At 48.6% G+C, this 17,130-nt stretch overlaps 1 protein-coding gene across 3 annotated transcripts in view; it reads left to right on the top strand.

Annotated features, from left to right (window-relative positions):
• Positions 1–2,136: 2,136 nt before the first annotated feature.
• Positions 2,137–17,130, top strand: part of LOC138752523 (guanylin-like) — a 44,711-nt gene continuing 29,717 nt past the window's right edge. For all 3 annotated transcript variants that reach the window (XR_011350720.1, XM_069915326.1, XM_069915325.1), the window contains exons 1-2: positions 2,137–2,293; positions 16,521–16,707. Coding sequence is in view for 2 of the 3 variants with exons in the window: in XM_069915326.1 (XP_069771427.1) it covers positions 2,222–2,293; positions 16,521–16,707 (259 nt within the window). In the remaining variant the exon portion in view is untranslated. The remainder of the gene's footprint in view (positions 2,294–16,520; positions 16,708–17,130) is intronic.

Here is a 17,130-nt window from a genome sequence, read left to right as displayed (position 1 = left end):
TTGTTTTCCGGCAAGGGTGTGATTGATGAGTGGGTGGCCTTCAAAGGTGAAATGCTGAGAGTGCAGAGTTTGCATGCTCCTGTCAGGATTAAGGACAAGGTTAACAGACACTGGATATTGAGGTTCTGATCAAGAGGAAGAAAGAAATGTACAACGCGACAAGGAGGTACTAGCGGAGTTTTAAAAATGCAAGATAAAAACAAGGAAATGAGGAGGACTAAAATTAGGCATAAGGTTGCTCTGGCAAACAAGGTGAGGTAGAATCCTAAGGGCTTCTACGTCTATTAATAAAGGATAAAATTGGTCTAATCGAAGATCAGAGTGGTGTGGAGCCAAAAGAGATCGGGGAGATCTTAAATAGGTTTTTGCGTCTTTATTTACTCAGGAGTTTGTCATTTGTCTGGCAGTGGAGGATGGGGTAGCAACTGTTCCTGAACCTGGTGGTGTGAGAAGTCAAGAGAAGTGAGACAAACAAGCAGTCATGAAGGAAAGGACATGGATGTGGACTTTAATGAATGTGGTGATACAAGCACTTCACTGGCCACATTGTTACCAGCCCTACTGCAGGGAACAACCACTGTACCTGCAACTTGGCAACCTGGGAGGGAAGGGAAGGTTGAGAATCACTGCTCTTGACTCTAATGTAAGTGAAATATTTTGCTTGAGAAAAATTATCATTGGTCCATTTCCTTTGGAGTTATGAAACCGTCCACATAATGTCAATGAGGTACGATTAAAACAGTGGTTTTCAAACTTTTTTTCTTTCCATCCACATACCACATTAAGCAATCCCTTACTAATCTGAGTTTTTAAAAAAGGTTGCCCACCCTGATCTAGATGACAGTGGTAAATTGGATCAGGAAGTTTGCAGATGATTCTAAGATTGGCGGTGTAGTGGACAGTGAGGAAGTTTTCAAAGTTTACAGAGAAATCTGGACCAACTGGAAAAATGGGCTGAAAAAATGGCAGATGGATTTTAATGTGAGGTGTTGCATTTGGGAAGGAGAAACCAATGGTAAATGGTCAGGCACTGAAGAGTGTGGTAGAACAGACGGGCCTGGGAATACAGATACATCATTCCCTGAAAGTGGTGTCACAGGTGGATAGGGTTGTAAAGAGTGCTTTTGGTACTTGGCCTTCATAAATCAAAGTATTGAGAACAGGAATTAGGATGTCATGGGAAAGTAGTCTAAGACGTTGTTGAGGCCAAATTTGGAGTATTGTGCGCAGTTTTGGTCACCTAACTACAGGAAATATAGCAAAAAGGATTGAAAGAGTGCAGAGAACATTTATGAGGATTTTGACTGGTCTTGAGGATCTGAGTTACAGGGAAAGGATAAACAGGTGAGGACTTTATTCCCTGAAGCATAGAAGAATGAGGGGAGATTCGATAGAGATTTACAAAATGATGAGGGGTAAATACAAGCAGGCTTTTCCCACTGAGGCTGGGTGAGACAATAACTAGAGGACATGGGTTAAAGGTGAAAGGGGAATATTTTGGTGGAACCTCTCCACACGGAGAATGGTGCGAGTGCGGAATGAGCTGCCAGCAGAAGTGGAGAATGTGAACCTGACTTTGACATTTAAGAAAACTTTGGGCAGGTACATGGATGGGAGAGATATGGAGGTCTATGATCAGTGCAGCTCAAAGGGAATAGGAAAAATAATGGCACAGACTAGATGGGCTGAAGGGCCTGTTTTCATGCTGCAATGTTCTATGATTGAACAGGCTCAGTTTGCTGAGCGTGAAAGCAACAACATTGGTTCATGAAGCAGTAAGGATGCCCTGTCTGTGGAGGCCCCATAAAACTTTAAGCATCAAAATATCTGGAAAAAAGTAAACTACTGTCAAGTTATAAAACAGAGCAGAAGAGTCTGTGTCATTAAACACTATTTGTAATGAACAGGATTGCTTCCACAGATGTTCTCATTTTCCTGACAGTCCTCCCCAACCGAGTTCTTCACCGTCTGCTTTTATGCTGGAAATGAAACATAAACCTCGTTATCCATTATTGGCACCGGGAGAACAAAGCCCATCCTGCGGCAATAACACTTTATGCATGGGTGTTGAGATGTAATCAGCGACCTGTCATATACTGTGTTTACACCAATTCTCTCACAACAGGTGACTCAGTCGCCATGAACCAGAGCTTTAAAAGCTGCCGGCTTGCACTGTTCACAAGCAAACCTCCACGGAGAACTCCGGCCGCACCTGCTCACCATGAACGTCCCTCTCTCTCTTGTTTTGGCCCTCAGTTCCTTGTCAAGTATTTTGGCAAATGTTATGGTTCAAGTAAGTGTACAAATTTTCAAAACTGCACTGTCAAACTTTTGTACATTTAATTATAATTTTGCAACTATGTTATTCTGGATCTTAATTGGTCTGCAACAGAAATATTTTCAATGCATGTTTGTGAAATCCAAAGGGAAATATTTCACCATTAGTTATGGGTTTTGGAAAAGAGTGAGGAGGGGGAGGGCCATTCATCGTGTGAGTTGGAGCCATTCACTGGCACCCCTGGTTCCACCAGTCTGTATCCACGAGCATGTGTGGCCGCTGCATTTCTGCACATGATGTGGGATCACACTGGTGGGGTTCTGAGGAATCTCTGCCCTGGCACAGCCACCGTCTTCAATCAGCCCAGGGAAAGAGAAGGTCTCATTTCCCCAGTTTTCTCGTAAATTTTCTGAGAGTAACACTCACCGCCGGAGCAGGGTGACCATTTACTGCTGATGTGCACGACACTTGCCTCAGTTCTTCATGTGTCTGCTAGTGAACATCTGTGGGTGCCTGGGGATGTGATGAGCGAATCAGCATTGCAACTTCCTCTCTCGAGTAACTCTTCCTCCGCACTTTCTCCCCTCCCTTTCTTAATATTTAAACTGTGGCGGTCACCCATGGACTGGGTCTGGGCCAGGCTAAAGTACAGCAGGATTAATTTTGGGATCAGAAAAACTTCAAGCCAAGGTGTGGGACACGCAGCATGCATGGGCAAAGGCAACCACCATTTCTGGTCTATGCCTTAAGGTATGGGGAGAGAGGGGACGGAGGAGCACAGGCTGACAGGTGAACACTGGTGGAAGGGTTTCCACCAATCACAACATTGACATAAGGAAAGGATGGGGTGTGGATATGGAGGAAGGGAGACAAGAGGAATACAGAGAGAGGGAGAGCAGGAGAGGGGCTCTCCTCCTTTGCTCTCGGCCCTCTCTCCCTATCACTTCTCAGCTTATTTCCCTCTACCCTCCCATGTGTTACCTCTTACCTGTTAGCCTGTGCTCCTCCCCTTATCCTTCCTACCCCCTGAGCCCACCGGATTTTCTGCCTGATTTTCCCCATTCCTGTCATATGGCCCAAAATGTCGACTGCGTGACCCTTCTGAGTTCGTCCAACACTTTCGTGTACTGAATTTGACCCCAGTCTCTGCAGATATTTTCTTCATTTTTTAAAATTCTTTATTTTTTAACATTTAGATGTATCCAGGCCCTTCCGACCCACGAGCCCATGCTGCATAAATACAGCAATTAATCTACAAACCTTGCACATTTTTTTTAGGTAGGAGGGAGGAACCGGAGCACCCAGTGGAATCCCATGCAGATACGGGCAGAACATACAAATTCCTTATAGACAGCATTGGATTTAAACCTGGGTCTCTGGCACTGTAATAGCATTGCACTAACCACTCCACTAACTGTTCACCACACTAGATCACCAAGGAATTAATGTTTTGGATGCAAACAAGGCCTCCATTTAGGACTCTGGCATGCTCTTTCTCTTTCCTTTGTCTTTTCGTGAATTAAGTTCAGAATCTGTTAATAGCAGCAACAGTTTACATTATAGAATCCCTTTTATGTGGTAAACTGTCGTGGAGTGATGTTGGAATGAAATATGACACCAGGTGATAAGAGGACAGGTGATCCAAACACAAAGTTTTGCAGAATAAGGAATGGTGCCAACACTTGGCAGGTCAGACAACATCTTTGCAGGGCTTTGCTTGAATGGGATTTTCAGAGAAAATAACTGTGTATGACACACCAGATTGGCCAGGCAGAACAACGTACGAGGAGCAAGGGCTTGATGGCTCCAGGCCTGAAATCAAAGAGTTTGGGTGATCACAATGAATGGGCTGCAAAGAGTGGACGTGGGGAAGATGTTTCCTGCAGTGGGAGAGTCTAGGACAAGGGGACACAGATCCGAAATAAAAGGGCATCCCTTTAGAACAGAGATAATGACAAATTTCTTCAATCAGAGAGTGGAATTTGTTGCCACAGATGGCTGTGGAAGCCAAGCCATCAGGTAGACTTAAAATGGAGGTTGATAGGTTCTTGATTAATATGGATGTCAAAGGTTACAGGGAAAACAACTGGGGGTGAGGAAAAATAAATCAGCCATGATTTGAATGATAGACCTACCTTGATGGGTTGAAGGGCCTCATACTGCTTGTACACTGTATGGTCTGATAAATTGGCCACATCAACAGAAAACATTTGCTGAGTGATCCAAGCACAAACCCTGCTCCATCTGAAGTATTAACAGAAGATTCCAGAAACACTCAATGGGTCAAGCAGCATCCGTGGAGAAAGTGTTAACTCCTCCAATAAAGTGTCTTTTACCTGAAATGATGTCCTTCTTTCTCCTTCTATAGTTGCCACCTGACTTGACGAAGATTTTCAGGTTTTATTTTGGATCTCTGGCATCTGCGGTATTGTGTTGTTTTTATGCTGTGGATTTGAGCTTACTTCCAGGGAAGAATCAGCAGATGCTCCACATGTGGTGTCAGAATGACCGTCTTGCTCTCAACATTCAGCGAGATCAAGGAGCGTCTCCTGGACTTTGGGAGGGGGACAAAGGGACCGCACACCTGCCTTCAATGGTGAGAAGGCTGTGAAGAGGGTCAACACCTTGTGGTGGGCAACAGGTTGTAAGCGTGATCACTCTGGACATATGATAGTATCAAACGAGCTTTATTTATGGGGGGAGAAAATATGCAAAAGGAGTCACACAAACCTGTGCAGCGGGCCAAGCGACCGCGTGGGTGGACAGGCCAAATCACCGCAACAGTTGGCCATCCCAAGATGGTATAGGCCCTCCTTCACTACCGAGAAGAAGTCCACAGTTAATGCCATGCATAAGCTAAGGGAAGTCCCCGATTCCGTGTGGCGCACCACCAGCTAAGGAGTGATGCAGCGACATGCTGATGTCATTTCCAGAACCCGGTGCATACGTCACCAGAAGTGGGCGTTCCCCAAGGTGAAATGCGGTGAATTCAAATAATAACGTCAGTTTTTGGTGCACCCTCGTACTGTGTGGACGCCTCTTCATTTCGTAGCACGGCCACAGCAGTCGCTACAGTGGTGACCCCGACGGTTGCAATATCTTGGAACCCACATCAAACACATCTGAAGGCAAGAATCTGCTGCTACTACAGTCGCAACGGCTGCGACCAATGCGGTGGGCATGTATTTACCACCTTTCTGGTCAAACCAGCCCAGGAACTGGCTGCAACTGGCTGAGTCCAAGTTCCACATCTGGGAATTGTCTCAGAGGACACCAAGTTCTGGCACGTAATCAGCGCTCTGGATGCCATTACCACTGCCAAAGTAAGCTCCTTCATGAGAACCTGCCAATGGAGCACAAGTATGAGCAGTTCTGGTGGTTCCTCCTTGACTCCCTAGAACTTGGCCAGCACAAGCGCACCATTCAGATCTTAAACCTGCGGGGCCTGGGCGACAGGAATCCCTCTGAGCTCATGCATGAGATGGTGGGCCTAGCAGATGGACATACAGACAGTTTCCTCTTCGAGGCCTTGTTGATCTCCAATTGCCGGTACACATTTCCTCAGCAGTTTCAGACATGGATTTCAGTGCCCAGCACCTGGTAGCCAAGGAGGCAGACAAGCTCTTCCACACCCCACAGCAGAATTCATTCCAAGTGCAGCCCATCTACGGTGTCAGCGCCACCATCGCGACCAGCCCGACAGAAACCCCAACAGTGACCAAGGCACAGCAGCAATGCAACAGGCGCCCAGAAAAACATGGTGAATACTGTTTCTACCACCGCTGACAGGTCCAGAATGCCTGGAGGTGCACCTCCCCCATGTTTATATCCCACTACCAAATCTAACACAGCGAAAGGAAACGGGCAAGCCAGCCGCCAATAGTGGCCTCAGCAGTTGGCTCTCTGAAAAGCCCTGTCTTTTGACCAACAGACAAAGAGGAACTTCCTAGTTGACACGGGCACAGAAATCAGGCTCATCCCACCGACATATTTCAAGGCCAAACACAACCCCAAGGGCCTCACCCTGCAAGCGGCCAACGGATCCTCCATCCCGAGGTACGGGACCCACCTGGTCACCATTCACGTCGCAGTCAAGATCTTCCAGATGGAGTGCATAATCATGGCCATGGGACAGGCACAACTCAGAGCAGACTTCCTATGAGCACACAAAATGCTGGTGGACGTGACGAGATAACTACCATGTTCCAGTCTTTCCCCCTCACCCTGCGGCTATGTTTCTTTCTGCTGTTAGGGATCCATGACCTGGACTGAGATGATTTCGCTTGCCTACTGGCCAGGTACCCAGCCTTACTGGCCACAAACTTCCATAAATCTAACCTACCATATGGAGACTGTCAAGCCTCCAGTTCACGTATGGACCTGGCACCTCCCGCAAGACAAACTCCAACAAGCCAAGGCCAAGTTTGACACCATGGAGGAGCTGGGGATTGTCCACCTTTCAAACAGCCCATGGGCCTCCCTACTCCACTTGGTGCAGAAGTGGTCTGGTGGTTGGTGGCCGTGCGGACACTACAGACACCTGAATGAGGTGACAGTCCCAGACCGATACGCCATCCCACACGTCCAGGACTTCACCACAAGGCTACAAGACTGCTGAATTTTCTCCAAGGTGGACCTCATCAAAGGTACACCCCAGCGACATTCCGAAAACAACAATCACCCTTTGGCCTTTTTGAGTTCCTGCGGATGCCCTTCGGACTAAAAATCGCAGTCCAGGCACTCCAGCAACTAATGGATCTGGTTCGCAAGGACCTTGATTTCATCTTTGTCTACTTAGATGACGTCCTTGATACCAGCCCTGATGCCAGCACTCGCAGGACGCATCTGACCCTCCTGTACGACAGACTGCAGCAGTTCGGGCTCACGGTGAACCCGGTCAAGTGCTAGTTTGGCTTAGAGACATAGACTTCTTGGGACACTGCATCACCCTAGAGCACACATGTCAAACTCTGGCCCGCGGGCCAAATTTGGCCCGCGATATAATTATATTTGGCCCGCAAGATCATTTCAAAAATGTATTAGAGGTGGCCCGCCCTGCAGCGAGAGCCGATGCTGTTTTTTGGTAATGTCACCCCCACCATCCTCCCCCTTCATTGCACATCCTTCCCCATTGTAACACGAGAAATTGTAACACGAGAAGTCTGTCGATGTCATCAGCCGGCAAGCCGGTTGGAAGGCTCCCCGCACAACCAGTCACTTCTCCTACCTGTCGAGCAGTGCGGCGGATGGGCGAGCGCCTGTGATTTCCTGTTGGCGCGATGGGCATGGTAGGCTGCGCACGGCCCCCGGGCAGCGCGAGCCCCCCACGACTGGCACCGGATGGCCCTTCCACAGCGCGAGCGCACTTCTCCCGGTCGCCACGGCCTTCAGCGCTTGCACCCGCGCGGACCCCAGGGACGGCTGGTTCAGCCCTGCACGTGAAGAGAGAGATGGTGGCTGTCCGCAAAGGCTGATCGGCAGCGCGCTGGGCCTGAGTGGGTGGGTAAGCAGGGGTGGGCAGAGGGTGTAGGTGCGGAGTAATGGGCAGGAGAAGTTATGGTGGTGCGAGGGGCAGTTAGAGGGAGGGATGAGTAGAAGGAGGGGTGGATAGGGAAGAGGTAAAAGGGGAGGGGCAGGGTGAGTAGGGGAGGGGTGATTAGAGGGTGAGATGGGTAGAGGGAGGAACAGGTTGAGGGGAGAGGCAGTAGAGGGGCGTGTATAGGATGGGGTGGGTAGAGGCAGAGCGAGTGGAGTGAGGGGTGAGTAGAGGTTGGGTAAAGGACTGGTCAGGTAGTGGGATGGTGGGTCGAGGGTGAATAGAGGCCTAGAGCCTGAGGAGTGAGCAGGAAATACTGAGTCCTGATGCAGGCCAAAATGGACACAGCCTGTGAATGCTGACTACATCTCCACAGGGACCAAATATGTTTCCCTCAGGTCAAGCAAAGGGTGAACTTGAGCTACCTACTCCTGACCTGTAACATTATCCTCCTAAAGTTATATCCTAAAGTTTAACATTACATATGTTGAAAGAAGAGAAAACATTCAGATGTTGTTGAAAATTTTCAATAAATATTTAGTTCGGCCCTCGACTTAGTCCAAGTTTTTAATTTTGGCCTTCCGTGAATTTGGGTTTGACACCCCTGCCCTAGAGGGAGCCAAGTCACTGCCTGACATGATAGAAGCCATTCAAAATTTCGCCAAGCTGAGCTGAGGAGTTCCTGGGGATGGTTAACTTCAGAAGATCACAAGATAAAAGAACAGAAGCTGGCCACTAGGCCCACCGAGTCTGTTCTGTGACTTAACACTAAGCTGAACAATGCTCACATCTAGTTCCAACTTCCAGCCTTTTCTCTATATCCCTCGATACCCCTACCTATTAAATACTTATCCATTTCCTGTTTAAATTCCCCCAGAGATCTGGGCTCCACCATTATATGTGGCGGTGAGTTCCATGGATCCACAACCCTCTGATTCTTGCTCAGCTCTGTTTTAAATGGATAACTTCTAATTTTAAGACTGTGACCCCTTGTCTTTGATTCACCCACCAAGGGAAACAACTACATGGCACTCTGTAAAAGCCTTTCAAAATTCAAAATGTCTCTGTGAGATCCTTTCTCATTCTTCTGTACTCCAATGAATACAATCCAAGAGCTGCCAAATGTTCCTCATACGTTAGCCCTTGTATTCCAGGAATTATCCTAGTAAATCTACTCTGCACCCTCTCCAACAACATCACATCCTTTCTAAGATAGGGGGCCCAAAACTGTGCACAGTTCTCCAAATGAGGTCTCACCAGTGCTCTGTAGAGCCTCATCCACACCTCTTTACTCTTGTACACTATTCCTCTTGAAATGAACGGCAACATAGTATTCGCTTTCTTCACTACCAATCCCACTTGGTCATTAACTTTTAGGTTTTCCTGCACGAGGAAGCCCAGTTCCCTTTGCACATCCAAGGTTTGAATTTGCACCCCATCCCCTGCCTGTTTGTTTCCACTGCCAAAATGTACAACTGTACATTTCTCTATGTTAAATCTCATCTGCCATAATTTTGCCCAGTCTCCTAATCTATCGATATCCTTCTGCATCTTTACGGTCTCTTCAACTCTTTCTCCACCTATCTTGGAGTCATCTGCAAATTTGGCCACAAAACCATTAATTCCATAATCCAAATCATTAATATAAATTGTAAACAGCAGTGGCCACAGTAACGACCCATCTAATATTTTCTCTGTAATTCCATGGGCCCTCATCTTATTTAGCAGTCTAATGTGTGACACCTTATCGAAAGCCTTTTGAAAATCCAAATATACCATACCCATGACCTCCCCTTTGTCTATCCTACTTGAGATTTCGTCAAAAAACTCTACTAGGTTGGTCAGGCAAGATCTACCCTTTAAAATCCATGCTGACTTGGACCTATCCTGTCATGCGTCTCCAGGTATTTCATAACCTCATCCGTGAGGATTGACTCTAATAGCTTCCCAACCATCTTCTACCATCACTACCTACCAGGAGCAGCCGCTCTCGTCGAGCTTGGTGACAAGACACTCCAATGGACGTTACACGCCACAGAAGCCTTGCACGCCACAAAAGCGGCAGTAGCAAGGGCCACAGTGCTGCCACACCCAGACTCCTCCCCCCCTCCCCACTGGCCCTTACAGTAGATGCATCAGACAGAGCAGTGAGCGCAGTGCTGAAGCAATGGATCGATGATCTCTGGCACCCCCTGCCTTTCTTCAGTAAACACCTTCGAATGCCAGAGCTAAAATACAGCGCATTCGGCCGCGAACTGTTGGCCCTGTATTTGGTGATACGGCATTTACGGTACTTGCTAGAGGGAAGGGTTTTCACTGCCGACACAGAACACAAAACCTTAACCTATGCACTTGGCAAAGTCTCGGACCCATGGTCAGCAAGACAACAGCAGCACCTCTCTCATATCTCAGCGTATACCACAGATATTCACCACGTTGCAGGCAAGTCCAACGTAGTGGCCAATACACTGTCCAGACCCATGATTGCCACAACCTCAGGAGGGCTCGATGTGGCCCAGCTCACCAAGGTCCAGATAGATGATGCGGACATCCAGGCCTTCAGGTCAGCCATCACCAGCCTGAAGGTCAGCGATTTCTGCTCCTCTCCGGGAGGCCCATCCCTGATGTGTGACATCTCCAAAGGTTTTCCCAGACCTCTCCTACCCGCGACCTGGCAACTGAGGGTTTTCGACCAGATCCACAGCCTATCCCACTCCTCCTTAAGGTCCACAGTCCACCTGCTGTCCGACAAGTTCGTGAGGCCTCTGCCACGACGTTACCCTGTGGGCCCGAACCTGCTTACAATGCCAGTGCACCAAACAAAAGCCCCACTCCAGACTTCCGAGCCAGTGCAACACCAGTTCGAGCATGTCCGCCTAGACATCGTTGGCCCACTCCCCGTGAGCCAGGGAATGCTGTACTTGTTCACGGTGATTGTCCGTTTTACCCACTGACTGGAGCAATACCTATGCCTGCGTGGAACACGGAGACATGTGCCAGGGCTTTCCTATCCACCTGGGCCGCGCGCTTAGGAATCCCGACCCACATCACCTCGGACCGAGGGGCACGGTTCACCTCCTCGCTCTGGTCCAACCTGACTGAATTCTGTGGCAGTTGAGTATACCATCCCACAGCCTACCACCCCAAAGCAAACAGCCTGGTCGAGCATTTCCACCGCCACCTGAAGGCTGCCTTGAAAGCCTGACTGCATGGCCTGATTTTAGAGGATGAGCTCCCGTGGGTACTCCTAGGTATTCACACAGCACCGAAGGAGGACCTGCAAGCCTCGTCTGCAGAGATGGTGTACGGTTTCTCACTCACCATTCCTGAGGACATCTATTTCAACCCCCACAGCCCAGCGCCTTAGACATCCTCCAGTGTTTGAGGGTGCAAGCGGGTGAACAGCCTCCCCCCCACCGCCACCGTCTCGACACAGCTCACCACCAAACCATGTTCCCACAGACATGCAGTCCACCCCACTACATTTTCATAAGGAGAGGACAGCTACAGTGCCCGTACGAAGGCCCGTTCAAGGTACTATAGAGAGACGGGGTCGTGTTTACACTGGACATTGGCAGCTGACTGGACAGATGACCACCTCAAAGCCATGCACCTGGACTCCGAACTGCCGGCCCCGGACCCCCCAGGTCAGACACAGAGGCCGACCACCCCAGAGATTGTAAGTTAAACCGCTCAGGGGGCAGTGGCGATTCTGGCGGGCGTCGGTGGTTTAGCGGGCCGAGCGACCACGTGAGTGCACAGGGAGAATCGCCACAACAGTCGGCCATCCCAAGATGGCGTGGGCCCTCTTTCATTACAGAGAAGAAACCCGCAGTTGTCGCTACGAGCTAAGGGATCTCCCCTACTTCAGTGTGGCGTCAGTAATGCGCTGACGTTACTTCCAGAAGCTGGTGTATACGTCATCAGAAGTGACCATTCACCATGGGGCAACACGGCAAATTCAAATAATAAAGTCAGTTTTTTGGTTCACCCTCATATTGTGTGGACGCCTCTTCATTTCGTAGCAGGACCACAACAGTCGCTACACCTGCAAGCAAAACAATTTCACTAGCATACAGGTTCACGACAGATAGCCACAGAGGGTTAAAACAAGCAATACCAGCCACCATTCCCCCCACCAGCGGCCACAGCACTCATTTACAGAAACTATGTACAGCCCACAGTGGTCGCTTTGAGATGCATGTGAAAGAGAGCCCCAACCTATATGTATTCTCCAGCATGATCTCCAGTCTAGCGCAGCTTGAGGAGTTAGTAAAAACACAATGCTTGAGAAACTCAGCAGGTCAAACAGTGTCCTTTATAAATAACAGGCATTTCAGGCTTGAGCCCTTCATCAAGGTATGGAAAAATGTATGCAGGTGTCCAAACAAAAGAGTAGGAGGGGAAGTGTGATCATAAAGGCAGGAGGTGGAGAAGGGAGGGTGGGGACAGCAGTGATCAAGAGGAGGAGGGAAGGCCAGGTGAAGGGAGGGGGGTAGGGATGGAGGAGAACTGGGAAAGGGAAGGGATGGGGAGAGGGGAAGAAGAGAGCAGGTTAGCAGAAACCAGAACAGTCGATGTTAATGCCATCTGGCTGGAGAGTGTCCAGATGGGAAATCAGGTGTTGTTCCTTCAATTTGCCGGTGGTCTCAAGGTATGGAAAAATGTCAGCAGGCATCCGAACAAATGAGTAGGAGGGGATGTGTGATCGCAAAGGCCGACAGGCATCTGAACGAGGCATCGGGGAGTTACTTCAAGAGAAAAGAGTAAAAAGAGAGTGGCTGGATGACATGGTGGAATTTTATAGCCAGCACCTGGAGGCTGACCCAGGTGAGTTCAGGTGACCAACAGTGAGGTGGTATTGGCTGAGGATGGGCCTGACTCCTGTGAGGGCCCCTGGAGCAGCATGTCGTCGATGTACACTGTCACCGTCGCCATCACATGCCATCTTTCTTTCGTTCAGGCCACACAGGTTTTGTAGGGAGAGACGTCAGAGTGGATGATACTCCCCACTCCTGCAACAGGCCAGCCACTGTCTCCCCAATCTCTTTCATGCCCTCGTCTGATACTGATCACCCTCAAACCTCTACCAGGACAGAATTCCTACAGTCTCCCACCTGGTCGACCTGACCCGTACCTACTCTCAGGCTGCCTCGGGGTGATCTGCCCCTTGCTGGGTTTTAGGGACTGGCCTTTCCTAGGATGCACTCTGGGGATGCAGCAGCCAGGACAGGCAGAGGACTCACCTGTTCTGTGCTGACAGCTGCCCAGAGAGAGCCCACATTGGTGGGAGTGAAGACGTCCTTGAACTCTCGATGGAAACCCAGGTCCCCACCAGTGCCAGTGACCTCTGGAACATTACCCTTTCCCCAGTGTAAGGCTCTGTATGGGGCCTCTGAACTCCCAATCGGGAAAAGGCCACCGAACAAATTCACCGGGAGACCAGGACACATCCTGCTACCACTGTGGCTCCACCATAACTTCCTGCAGGGACTTGGTGTGGTCTGAAGCGGCACAGGGACAGTGTGGCCTGAAGGGAGGACAAGGACTCGGTATGGCCTGGATGGTCCCTGATGAGGGCTCAGGCCCACTCTTGCCCTCGAGGAAGGGATTCCATCCCTCGCTCATCTTCGCTGCACAATGCACACAGAGAGTGAGTATTCTATTGAGCAGATCCCAAGGATGTAGCCATCCTCCAGCTCTCTGGTCCAGGTTTGGCAACCCCAACCGCTTCCCCCAAGGTGGAACAACACTTCTGTGGTGTTCCTGCCTCGCCTTGTAACTGGGGGATCTCCTGTTCCAGGGCTTTGTGTGGATGGCTCAAGATGGATACCAACAGCCGAAAGGCACCTCTCTCACTCCCTTTACTCCCAGGAACCTCAATTCTTTGAGGAGAGACACAAGATAGTGCCCAATCTCCTCCACTCGTGTCTCCAGCCTATCTAACCACTCCACTGGCCTGCCATGGTCTACCAGCAGGTTGGCTAGACTGCCAAACCCAGCACCATTGTTGGTCCTCCCCAAAACTCTGTCCCTCTACACATGGAGCCCTTGTTCCAGAACATTACTTCAACCCATTGCCTGGATGTTTGTCCCTGAACCCTGCTCACAGCTCCAATTTGTGTTGGGGAACACGTTCAAAGGGTTCAAAGATTGATGCCACTGGGCCTGCAGTATTAAACCGTGCACTTTATTTACAATGGGAAATAATCCACAACAGGACACATGTACATTTGCATGCAAACTGATTTCATTATTTCACAACTACAAAGAGTTACAACTTCAGAAGGTTACCCTTCCCCGACAACAGACACCGAATGAAGCTATCTACAATTTAGATCAGTCGACCCAGGATGGTTCCCTTTGAGGTGCATGTGAACGAGAGCCCGACCCATCTACATACTACACAATTGGTTCGTTCTCCAGCATTGTTCATGATCCCCAGTCTGGAAAGGCTCGGAAAGTTACCTCAGCAAGAGGACTGAGGAGAAAACATGTTTAGGTTTTATACCCAACATTTGGGATCTGACCCAGGTACTGGGTCATTTGACTCCAATTATGGGTGGGTTTAACATTCAGAGGGAAGTGACCTTTCACCTTGTCTCCTGTCCGATCTGCAGTGAATCTCCGTGTTACACACCTTCAACCTCCTGGTTGTCCAGGTATCAGAGGACCTCTCCTGGAGCCAGCACATCATGGCAACCATGAAGAAGGCACAACAACACCTCAACATTTGAAGGAGTCTGAGATGATTTGGCATCTTGTTGACTTCTCTGTCAAACTTCTACAGGTTAAGTCCTCAGGGATTCAGAAGAAAGCAGAAAGCAGCAAACGTAGCCAGGCCGATTATGAACTCCGACCTCCCATCCATTGAAGACATCCACGTGAGGCGCTGCCTCAAGAAGACAGCCAGCATCAGATAGAACCCCCATCACACTGGTCACAAGTGCTTCTCACCTTCAGGCAGAAGGTACAGAAGCCTGAAGACCAGCACCTGGTGGTTCCAGGGCAGTTTTTATTTCCCACAGTTAGCACCAGTTAACATAGAGGTTAGAGCAACACTGTTACTGCATCAGTGACCAGAATTCGAATCCCACCCTGTCTGTAAGGAGAATGTATATTTTCCCTATGTCTGCATGGGTTTCCCCCAGGTGCTCTGGTTTCCTCCCACCCTTCAAAATGTAGATTAATAGGGTGGCACAGGCTCATGGCCTGTTACTGTCCTGTATGTTTAAATTCAAATTTATCAGATTCTTTAACTCCCTAAGCTGAACTATAAACCACCCTGGTTTAGACATAGAGAATGGAAACAGGCCCTTTCTGCCCATGAGTCCGTGCCGCCCAACTTACACCCCATTTACCAACACCCCCGGCTCATTTTGAACAGTGGGAGGAAACCAAAGCCCCTGGGGAAAATCCACATGGAAAACATACAAACTCCTTTCAGCGCGGGATTCGAACCCTGGTCCCGATCGCTGGCGCTGTAAAGGCATTGCGCTAACTGCCACGACAACCATTTTTCTGAGTCATGGCATAATGAGGTAATTTAATTTATACTTTTTTTGGTGGACTGCAGCATGAGAACTTCAGTGCATCTGTGCATTGTATATATATATATATATATATATAAAAAACAATAAACTCTTACTCATTTGCCAGCAATCACTGCATTTCCACCCAAGCTCAACCACTCGCAAAATGGGCCTCGACAAGGCTGCTCCACTTCCTTTAATCGGCTGATGCGTCTTAACCAATGTTGAACCAAGCCTCTGCTCCATCTCCTGGCTCCAGAAACTGATTCACTTGGCTGATTTCTTTTCCACAGATCCCAAAGAACCGAATTCATCCTCATTCAGAATCACTAAACATCCAGTGAGGCATTGACAGACAATAACCCCTGCATGTTCCATCTGAAATACAGAGCACGATCACCATTACAACCTCTTGGAGGTGCAAGCAAGTGAATACAAACCTCTGCCAGAGCTTCACCCCCGCCCTCAACCAACTCTCTGTAACCAAACAGCTGGAACAAAACTCAGCCAGTCATGCAGTATGTATGAAAGAAGAAACCCGTCAACTTTCCAAATTCTTGAGCCTTGCTCAGAACTGGGGTGGGGGTCACAGATCTGACCCGAGAACTAAACTGCTTTCTTTCCCCACATGAGGAACAGCTTCTTCCCACAGGCCGTGAGAAGCCTGAACGACCAAAGGAACTGCTCACACTGACCATCCCAGACTATCATTTGTACAAAACGACATGTATTTATCTATCCATCTATTTATCTAACTATTTATTTATTTAGATAAAATATTTTCCTGTATACATATTATTTGTCTGTTTATGTGTATTGTCTGGTGTCCAGGTATCAGAGAGTGTCTGCATGTTTTACACTGAGGACAGGTTGTAATTTGACAATCTCATGACAATAAACTTGACTTGCTGACTGACTGTATGAGTCCTTCCACCACTTCTTTTTGGTTCTGGTTCCAGCACCTGCAATGTGGGAAGATTTCAGTGGATACAAGCAAACCGCCATGTTTCGTGCCACACGGACAAGTTCACAGGTTACCTCGCTGGTGGTGAAACGTAAGGCTAAGTGCCGGACTCGAGACAAGTTGACCAATTCTTTACATTCCTTTACGTCTGCACTTCCTCGTCAGACATTCAATTCCACTGACACGGTTGTGTTTCTCTGTTCCTGGAAGGATGGAGATTACAAGTTCCCCTTGAACGATGTGAAGCAGCTGTGGGATTTGATCAACCATCTGGCCGAAGGGGTCTCAGATAAGGACAGCACCATTTCAACACCGCTGTGCTCTTCCACTGGCCTTCCACAAGTGTTTCAGCCAGTTTGTGATTCGAAAGACGCTGACCATGTTTTTCTCAGGCTAGGTAAGTAAAATTTGGATTACACGATCCGTTCAAGATATTTAATCACAGATACAACATGGTAACAGGCCTTTCCAGCCTGCATCCCCAATAACACCCATGTGACTGATTAACCTACAAATCCCATACATCTTTAATACGAGGGGAGGAAACCAGAGCACCCAGAAGAAATCCACAGTCATGAGGAAAAACATACAGACAGCAGTGTATTTGAACCAGGTCTCTGGCCCTGCAACAGTGTGCGCTAACCGCTTTGCTAAATGTGCCATCCAGTTCTGATGTAAGGTCAATGACACAAAACTTTCATTCTCTGTCCAAACCACATTTTTTTTCTATTTGATTTATAATGTGCGTGTTTCTTGGTTATTTATCACAATGAAAATACATGTTAATTGGAGGAAAAATAATCCGACCCAGTTAGGATTT

The sequence above is a fragment of the Narcine bancroftii genome, chromosome 2, assembly GCF_036971445.1.
Source record: "Narcine bancroftii isolate sNarBan1 chromosome 2, sNarBan1.hap1, whole genome shotgun sequence".
Taxonomy (NCBI): Eukaryota; Metazoa; Chordata; class Chondrichthyes; order Torpediniformes; family Narcinidae; genus Narcine; species Narcine bancroftii.
Note: the sequence above shows the minus strand (reverse complement) of the source record. Positions and strands in the feature narration are given on the sequence as shown.